Genomic DNA, 9,805 nt, shown 5'->3' on the forward strand with positions numbered 1-9,805 from the left:
CGCTTTCGGACGACACTGGCAGCTGCTCTTCACGCGAAAGCTCTCCACCCGCTACACCCGTCTTTGGACTCAGTCGTGCACCATCTATCTCTTTTGATGACCATTGTCAGCATATACCCACTGGCGACGGCACGGACATTGGTATTGTCGAACCAGACGCGGACTACTCGCTACCAGAAGCCATTTCCCGTCTCCTTAAACGCGGGCGGTTGGCGGACACAAGGACTGATAAAGTCCGCGCAGAGAGGCCGCTGCCGTCTGATATTTGGAGCGACGCGACTAGGGCCGATGACGACGCGTTCTTCGGTCTTGCCCATATACCCAACAGCGACTGCAAAAGTGTCGGGGACGTCGAGCCCGATGCATTGGACCCGGCTCTAGAATACGTCTCCCGTCCATTGAAACGGAAGCGATGCGCGGACACAAGCGCCTGTGACGTTCGTGCAAAGAGAGCGTGGACGTCTGGCACTTCGAGCGACGCAACTAAGGCCGAGGACCGCGCTTGTTTCGGTCTTGGGCACATTCCCATTCACGACTACACGAAGAGTAGGGTCGTCGACCCGGATGTTGTTCACGTGGTCTCCCCCTGTACTGACCTATACGTGCCACTTGAAGCCACCGCGCGCCCGCCGAAACGAAAACGATGTGCGGACCCGACGACCGATGAGGTCCGCATTAAGAGAAGGCGGTTGTCTGACAGTCCGAGCGACGCGTCAAAGCTCAAGGATGGCGATCTTTTTGGACCTCACCCTCGATGCATGATTACGGGCTGCGTGTCTGCTGAGGTGGAGGCGTGCTACATCCTGCCTCCCGACACGCCCCAACCGTTAGTGAGTAGGGCGGTTACTACTTCGGCCTCGCAGCTGACAAGGCAGCTTTGTAGAACGACTGCACGACGCTTCTCGTGCCTACTGACTCTAATGCCGTCTATTGTAGCACGCCTGCAAACATCATATTCCGTGCGTGCTTGCTGATAGCCAGTCCTTTAAACCTTCTCTTACAGCCCACATGCAGTCCGACGCGACCTGCGTTTACTATGGGAAACAAACCGCCTGTTAATAATACCCCATCCCGATCATATAAATCACCCCGATACCCGCCCTGTATGTATAGTATGCCCTTCCAGGTGGTCGCCGTACTCACAGTCGCGTAGGTCTACACATACCACGTCATCGCAGAGGATGAGCACCCTCCAGACTCGGGCAACCCCAGGGATGATACCACTACATCCCCAGTTGCGACAGCTACTAGCTCGTATCGCTCGCTGGGGTGGCATGACCTGAGTGCAAACCTGCATCTGATGACAGTTCGAGTGGGTCGTGAATTCATCAAGCAACCGCTCCACTACCAGCACTTATTACCTATAGACGCTCTTGTACATATACCCATCATCAAGCTGGTCCACCCAGAAGCAGTCGAGCCGGCCTCCCTCCACATTGAACAAGAGTCGCCAGTTGAAGACATCCCCCGCCCGCCGAAGCGCAAACGGTGTCCGGATACAGAGCCTGATGAACTTCCTGCCAAGAGAATGCGCACGTCCGGCACTGCAAGCGAGGCGTCCAAGGACCGCATTCCTTTCGGACCTCACCCGAGGTGCATGATCACTGGGTGCGTGTCTGCTGATGTAGAGGCATGTTATATACTGCCTCCAGACATGCCTCAGCTATTAGTGAGTACGCATGACTGCTCCTTTGGCTTTGTGGCTGACAAGGTGAATCGAAAGATTGACTACCTGACATTCAGCATGCGTACCGACTATGACACCTTTCTTTGTCACGAGCCTGAGAATATTATATTTCGTGCGTGGTTGATATGGTTCCCTCCGTCCTTTGAAGCCTCACCTACCGCATGCAGTTCGACGCGACCTCCGGGAACTGTGGGAAACGAACCGCTTGTTGATGATACCACATCCTCAGCATTTAGAGCATTTCGAGTATTGCACTGTATGTATCGTACACACTCTTGACCAATCGCGTGCTTATGGTGACGCAGGTGTACAAGTATTACGTCATCGCAGAGGACGAGCACCCTCCAGACTCATGCGCGACCATGGGACACCCTATCCCACCTCCCATGCTGACGGCACCATGTTCATATCGCTCGCTTGGATGGCACGAGCTGGACGCCGATCTCTATTCGATGGCTTTTCGAGCGGGTCGAAAATTGAGCAAGCGACCACTGCACTACCAGAAAATCTTGCGGGAGTTGCTGCCCCACAAGGAGGTCAATCATGCGTACAGCATAATCTCGCAGTATGCGTTGTGGACAGAACCCCTGTTTTCAGAGATGGTACCCCACAGACGGTTATGGACAACCGGCGAACTCTCACCCTGTCCTGATGGTTATTACTGCCGCCCCTTGACCGAATATTGCTCTCCCCTGTCGGATGACGACACAGCTTGCTTTCCTCGCCGATTCCGGCCAATCGTCTCAGGGATAAAGAGGAAACGTTCTGGGAACACCAGGGTGGACAGTGAGGCCTGCACGATGAAAGAATATGCCCAACAAGTAGCCAGAGTCCGTGAGTGGTGTCGGGATTGCGAACAAGCTCGAGACGAATGGACGATAGGACCGCTTGCGGAACCTGATGATCCAGAGTTGCTCGTTTATCAACAAGAGGAAGCGAGCGATGTGGTACGTGCTGTAGAACAACTCTGGTTTGATGAAGACTATTTCTCTACGTATGTTCTCTGATAGATCTGCAGGTGCAAGTGTAACTGACGTCGTCTTATCCGAACTAAAATCATCCACAGACACGGTCCCGAGTTTTGACATTTGGCCTTATCCCTCATTCTGTTACGCTTTGCGGACAGGTTTCAAATATACCCATAAAGGTCTGTTATGGTCGACACGCCGTCGCGATTGGAGCCTGTGTGATCACGATGTGCCACAAGCAACTGATCCTGGCCTCTCCGCTCTTCACTGGTGAGCCAGACGTGCTCCCTGGCTGTGCCTGGCGATTGCTGGCAAGGGACGGGAAGCATAGTTGTATTGAGGAGCATTGCATTGCCTTTGTCCCCTCATATTCAGTATATTCTCCTATGATGTCTGCAGCTCTCGGGCTATCAGCTGCATCTCGGAGTTTATTTCTGGCGGTGGCAGTGACATGCAACTACATGCGTGGCGTCTATCAGGCGTCGATACATACCACCTTACTTCTGATGAAAGCATTCGGTATGCTGAACCTGCGTTCATCTTGCTCCATTTACGATGTTCGGAACACAGGTTCTTGTTATTCAATGAACGATCCCCAGTCACATATGCAGTTCCGTTGTAGGCGGCGGCAGAGATTAGGTAAGAGACGCATCTGTTGGGTAACACTGGCGTTTCCTGACTCAGTTCCACGGTTAGATCGTGGTGTGCTGCGAGAATGGGAACATCACAACCCTATACGGCAGCTCAGCTCAACTGTGGCGCCGCATTTATATACCCGCTCTAGGACGAGCGCGACTGAGTGCGCAGCCTCTAGTCGGACTTAAAGTTTGTCCTCGTTGCATTGTATATGAGGGCAATGCTGTAAGTTCATTCCTTGACCGTCATACAAGCCGCTGATCCTATCTCCAAAACTGTCACCTCCATTCTTTTAGCGTCCTCTCCGTCGCAAGACCAGATCCTCGCTATGTCATACAGGTTTGTTTGATCTGATAGTCGGACAAACAGACCGTCTTTGTACGTATTCCACCAACGAGTAATGTTAGACACCATTCGGTGATTGGTCTATTGACGGAGGGTCCGGTGGCACTGTTGCATACAAACACTGGACCACTGCACGATCGTCGAGGAAAACCCCCGCGTCCCTGCATGACCAGGTCATCGCTCTATACCCAACCGCTTCCTCGTTAAAAAGGCTGAATGATGGCATCGCCGCGCTCTCTTGCTTGACCTCGCACTTCAAATAACTCTCGTACTGGGCGTCCAAATGGCTCAAGAGCAATCCAAGCGAATCGGCCGCGTGGTCCATATGCTGAGATTGCCGCCTCGACCCTACCATGGAGGATCGCCGCGACTCGCACCGAGGATCGATGGTACAACCGCCCAGTATGTGAGCCAGCTTGCTCGAGCTGCCGTTATCTAACCTCCTGTAGAGTTCCACCACCTGTTTATGTTGAAGCTGGACTGTACATGAGACATGTACCCACCCGGTTTTCCCTCAGGAATAGTGCGATACGCTCGAGAGGCGCGCTCGCTTCTCAATACCTCATGCATCATATCGTGCTCAATCTTCCTAGTCGCTATCCTTGGTCCACGCACCGCACATAGAGCCCCCATTCGGTGATGCTGGTGCTCGCTCTCGTCAATTCCTCGAACCCGGCGGGACGTTTTCCTTTGTCCACGTCTTAACAGCTATGCATGCTCTAATCAATTTTCTCCTTGCGAAATTACAGGGACGATGTTCTGACACACCAGCATGGGTCCTTGAGGAGCGTGGTTCTACATGTGACACTAGATCATGAGCAATCGGCCTATCTGTTCTTCGCAAACAGAGGAGGGTCACGGAATGTTAGGCTTGTGAACGTTTTAGCACTATCACAAGTGTCATCTTATCCACACCTGCGGGCTCGTCGTGAATGTGCTCTGAATCCAGGACTCAGCGGGTGCGATGATTCGTTGCATGAACAGACCACTGATCGGCTGTGCTTCTTCATCGACGCGTGAACATCTGAGGAGCCATTCATTCACTGACTTTACAATCGCGTACTAGCCATGACACTCATGCTCAGCTTCATTGTAAGCCTCCTCATTGTTGAGCGTCTACTCTTGTACCGCCGCCGCTCAAAAGTGGCAGTGCCGTAGAACATTGCAAGGAAATGGCAGGATCACGTTAGCTCACATATAAAATCACACTGCAATCAACAGCTATCTGCAGGACGAACATACTTGCCAATACCAGCAGCACACCCATCAACTAATTGCCAGAGGACGGAGTCAACGTTGCCCATATCCACTGGGATCCAGCACACAGTTGACTCGTATGCTCTGGGTCTGCCGGAGTATTAATAGTCTCCAAAACGGTCCCCAAACGAGCGCGGGTTGCGCATCTCGTCTTGCGCGGTTGGGATCGTCATCACAAGCTAAGGGGCCAAGTACCTGGCAAGGATAAGCTCACTCAAGCCTACGAATATTGAGATTGGGCAAGGTCGCTCATACACAATTCTGGCCTGACGCTATGAGGAAGAGGCAGCAAAAGCGAGCATAAATACTAGTTCATTGTGGTCTCAATCTTCCTGGCAAAAGGGTAGTAGATTGCACAAGACATGTTGGTAGCGGAACGGCCGCTTGATGAATCTCCTCGGAACATCATAAGAGGGGGATTGGTGCTCATGAAGGACAGGCACTATCTCAGGCAGCCAGCGGCAATAATCAAGATCACGATCGACGATGCAACATGCGCCAGAGGTTGACAGCGGTTGAGGCCTAGCTCCCCCCTTCCGCCGATGTGCAGCCCTCTCTGTCCGGTTTTAGATCCAAACAAAACTGTTCTCTATAAACATAACCGCCCTCCCGCGGCTATCCATTGAAGCTTACTATGCACCAGCGCGCGGGCGTAGTAACAGACCGCGTTATGTGCTATGTCCACGTCTGGCGATAGCACCTGCTACAGCGCACCCCACCCGCACGTCCGACCCACAGGACCACATATATATCACAATGAACAGATATCTGCAGCCCTCAAAACCCCCACCGCTCTCGCCTAGTGCTCGTTCATCCTACACCCTCACACGAAGCCAAAACTAAGCTAACATGTCCCGCCCCTCGCGCTTCTGGGCCCCCGCGCCCCCACCCGCGACCAAGCTCGGCCGCCATCGCCGCCTCGCGCCCCTCGCCGGCATCCACGTCTCGCCCATCTGCCTCGGCGCTATGAGCATCGGCGACCAGTGGGGCCAGTACGGCATGGGCGAGATGGACAAAGACCGCAGCTTCCGCCTGCTGGACGCGTTCTACGCCGCGGGCGGCAACTTTGTTGACACTGCGAACGCGTACCAGGACGAGACGTCCGAGCGCTTCCTCGGCGAGTGGATGGCCGCGCGCGGCGTGCGCGATCAGATGGTCATTGCAACGAAGGTGCGTGGGTGTGCTGCATACTGGGCCGGGAGCGCGTTGTGCTGATGTGCGCGCGCGGAGAGCCAGTATTCGACGAACTACAAGCGCGCGGCGGACCTCCCGCAAAAGTCGACGTACGTCGGCAATAACATGAAGTCGCTCTACCTCTCCGTCGAGGCCTCGCTCTCGAAGCTGCAGACGGACTACATCGACATTCTCTACTTGCACTGGGTACGCTCGCCTGTTGCGCGTCGTCGCTGTCACTCACGGCCTGATCGCGTGCTTGCAGTGGGATTGGGAATGCAGCATCGAGGAGGTCATGAACGGCCTGCACCACCTCATCGCACAGAGGAAGGTGCTCTACCTAGTACGCATTTTTCTGGCGGTAGGCAACGGCGCGGCGGCAGCAGCTCACACCGTGCAAGGGAGTCTCCGACACGCCCGCGTGGGTGGTCTCAAAAGCCAACACGTACGCGCGCCTCACGGGCAAGACGCCCTTCGTGGTGTAACAGGGCGCGTGGAGCATCCTGCAGCATGACTTTGAGCGCGAATTCATTCCTATGGCGCGCGAGGAAGGTCTGTCGTGCGCATGCACTGTGGAGGGTGCAGGCCGCTGACCGTGTGTGCGCTAGGGATGGCGCTCGCGCCGTGGAACGTCCTTGCGGCAGGCAGGATCCGTACCGATGAAGAGGAGGAGCGGCGGCGTGAGACGGGCGAGCTGGGTGTGTGATTGATTGCTAGTCTCTAGCGATGCACGTGCTGAGTGCCAGTCTGCAAACAGGCCGCAGGACTGCCTCAAACGAGTGGGAGCGCACTCCCGATCAGAGAAGGGTGTGCCAGGCGCTGGAGAAGGTCGCCCAGGAGGTGGGCGCGCCGAGCATCACGTCCGGTGTGTATTCTTCACAGGCTCCCTGCAGCAGCGACTGACGACGCTGTCTTTTTGCACTCGTATGCAGTGGCGATCGCCGTACGTGTTCCCAATCGTCAGCGGACGCAAGGTCGAGCACCTGATGGACAACATTGCCGCGCTGGACATCGCGCTGAGCCCCGCGCAGATCGCGCACCTCGAGGATGTGCTCCCGTTTGACGTCGGCTTCCCTACCTCGATGATTGTGAGTGCCTTCGACGCGCGTCGTGATTGTCTCCCGGATTCCGCGCTGACAAGTGGGCGCAGGGGGACGGCTCGGAGTTCATCGCCATGTACAAAGCGTCGGGCCAATTTGACAGGTGGCCGACCCAGCATGCGATCCGCCCGGCGGAGTAGTATGGAGAGAAGATGTACTTCGTGTCATGCCGCTACAGGATGGATAATGCGTCTGTGAATATTATTAGACACGTTCCTGCATATTCCCTGCGTCGTCCTGCAATCCATTCTTTGATGGTCGTTAAACGTCCATGGAAAAGGTAGACTACATAGAACGAAACAAAAAAAAAGGGTGCATGACAGTAGCGATCTGACAGCGTCCATATATGCGCGTCATGCGATCGCGACGATGTACAAGACCAAAAATGGGACGCAAGGTTCGATATAACAGTGAAGACGTGTGCGACGTTCGCTCGTGCGTGCTAGGATAGTTCACAGTACGGAATCCGAGCAGATTTCAGCTCAGATTCAGCGCGGGAATACATTCGTGGGCCATCCTAATGATCAACAAAAGCAACTCACCTGGCACGCGCGACGTTGCCTGCACTCCACCCACGCCGTCTTCGCAAGCGGTATATAGAGCAAAATGGTATGTGTTATGTGATCAAACAACGTCTACATCCGGAGAGACAGAGGAAAGGAAAGTGAGTCGCGCCTCGAATGCATATGGCACGCTGCGCATTTTTGCCGCGGTTTGAAGTTGTCTTCACCCGGCGCGATTTCCTCTACCCAATGAACGCATAGCCGTGCGGTTCTCTATATCCGCCTTTTGATTCTCTAGCCTCTGGGGCTTGAGAGATCTATACAGAATCCTTATATCTCTCTTGATTCTGGGGATTGTGACCATGGTGAGGACAGTGAGACGGAACCGTCGGTGAGATGTCGTTGCCTAGAGGTCTTGTTCAGACTGCGGGAAGGAGGCTGAGCGCTGGAGCAATGGACGTGCGTACAGGACACGATGCACGTGACCGTGTCTAGTGGCATGGAGTGACATCGCTGAGGCAACTGCACGTTGCTCGAGTTCCGAGGCCGGTGGATTGGTCAATCCATGTGAGCGGACGACTCCCACCGAGGCCACAGAACACGGCCCCCCAGATTAGCGGCTTACAAACGCGTCAAATATGCATTCGTGACGAGGCGCAGCTGTATATGCTGCGCGTCCTTGCCGGCCTGGATGCGACAGTGGCGGCACAGCTCTCACCTCCCAGCGCGTCCGCCGTCTTCGAGGAATATTAAAACCCCCGCGAGCAACCCAACCTGTCATGACTTGAGGTCAAGCGACAGGAACAAACCTAAACGCTGGGGGCGTTCGACTGGGTCTCACCGAAGCGATGGTGAGCTTACGCTCAAACCTAAGGCTAGGGACAAGAAATGTATTAGTTAGTTAAGTAAGAAAGAGAATACATGAGGGGCTTACTGACCTAGGGACAAGAGGTTGAAACTGTCACGAGTTGGCATGGCATCTAGCCGTTTTTTAATTTTTTCCTTTTCGCAGGCTCGAACCCGCGACCTCTGTACCACCTGCCGGATATGGACGCGCTGTTATCTACTGTACGATTGGATTAGATAGGACAGCAGTGCGCGGCACAGCTCGGGCTCCGCTGACACAGCCGCTTTGACTCACTGGCCCCCCGGGGCCGCGTCGGCATGCTGCGCACGGACCAGCTGTGCACGGACCAGCGCGCACAGCCTCCCCTAAACTCCCCCTGTATATAAGCCTGCCTCTGCTGCCCTAGGGACCTCAGTTTCGACCACTTGTCCCTAGGTCAGTAAGCCCCTGTACTTACTTACCTTTCAATAACTAACTAACTTGTCCCTAGCCTTAGGTTTGAGCCCAGCTCACCATCGCTTCGGTAAGATAAGTCGAACACCCCCAGCTTTTGGTTTTCCCCTGTTGCTCGACCCTAAGTCGTGACATTAGGTCGAAACTCCCCAATGCTGCCAGCGTTCCAAAACAAAACACTCACTTTTCCTCTCCCATAGGTCAGGTGGTGCGCACCCTTACTATACCCTACAATACGTAGATAGCCTACGATACATCGCCACCACTTAAGGGACGAACTCTTCAGTATCTGCACTTCAGTGGGCGATACTTGTCCTCACGGACGCGTGGCTTAGGTTCCTGCTGCATACTAGCCAAAAGCAGTACTGGGCCCCACGTGAACTGCGAACCTTAGTGTCTTCTCGGGCGCCGTAGGTGTAAGCTAGCTAGCACGGCCTTTTGTAGCACGCGCACCTCCCCTTCCTCCCCCCCCCTCAACATGGCTGACGAATTCTTCGACTGCTCTTGACTAGAGCACGCCTTCGACACCCAGGAGCAGGCCGACGTCTCTCGCGACGACCCAGGAAGCAACGGCAACCTAGCCCCTTTCTTTATCTGTGATCGGCAACCGTGCCCTAATCGAACCCCACGGTCCATCACCACCGATGAAGACAAAGGGTGCTACGTACCGATCCGACGAGTCCAGCATCCCCATGGCCCAGCACTTCGGTACGCTGGCATGTCGCGATCTACCTCCCATCACGTCACTTCCATCCCATCTCGACCTGCCTCTCCAGGCACCCGCATCCCCCAACCTGTTGCCAGTATCAGGTCAAGCGCGAGGAGATCCCCATCTC

At 54.8% G+C, this 9,805-nt stretch overlaps 3 protein-coding genes across 3 annotated transcripts; 2 read left to right on the top strand and 1 right to left on the bottom strand.

Moving 5' to 3' along the window:
- Nucleotides 1-96: 96 nt before the first annotated feature.
- POSPLADRAFT_1062329 (hypothetical protein) lies at nt 97-2,362 on the top strand (the record flags this gene model as incomplete). Its single annotated transcript, XM_024481498.1, has 10 exons — nt 97-208; nt 244-546; nt 616-830; nt 884-959; nt 1,015-1,103; nt 1,154-1,669; nt 1,724-1,799; nt 1,855-1,943; nt 1,993-2,223; nt 2,285-2,362. The coding sequence occupies 10 exons, from the start codon at nt 97-99 to the stop codon at nt 2,360-2,362; spliced, it is 1,785 nt and encodes a 594-aa protein (XP_024333616.1).
- Nucleotides 2,363-3,694: 1,332 nt separating this feature from the next.
- Nucleotides 3,695-4,799, bottom strand: POSPLADRAFT_1158538 (hypothetical protein; the record flags this gene model as incomplete). Its single annotated transcript, XM_024487327.1, has 4 exons — nt 3,695-4,096; nt 4,405-4,431; nt 4,552-4,660; nt 4,765-4,799. 4 exons carry the CDS (start codon nt 4,797-4,799, stop codon nt 3,695-3,697), a joined length of 573 nt encoding a protein of 190 aa, XP_024333617.1.
- A 943-nt stretch (nt 4,800-5,742) lies between these two features.
- On the top strand, nt 5,743-7,306 carry POSPLADRAFT_1158607 (hypothetical protein; the record flags this gene model as incomplete). The annotated part of the gene is made up of 9 exons (XM_024487337.1): nt 5,743-6,063; nt 6,130-6,273; nt 6,332-6,409; nt 6,468-6,545; nt 6,576-6,618; nt 6,675-6,764; nt 6,824-6,933; nt 6,999-7,154; nt 7,217-7,306. 9 exons carry the CDS (start codon nt 5,743-5,745, stop codon nt 7,304-7,306), a joined length of 1,110 nt encoding a protein of 369 aa, XP_024333618.1.
- Between the last annotated feature and the right edge of the window lie 2,499 nt (nt 7,307-9,805).

Source organism: Postia placenta (genome assembly GCF_002117355.1).
Source record: "Postia placenta MAD-698-R-SB12 unplaced genomic scaffold POSPLAscaffold_21, whole genome shotgun sequence".
In the NCBI taxonomy this organism is placed as follows: Eukaryota; Fungi; Basidiomycota; class Agaricomycetes; order Polyporales; family Adustoporiaceae; genus Rhodonia; species Rhodonia placenta.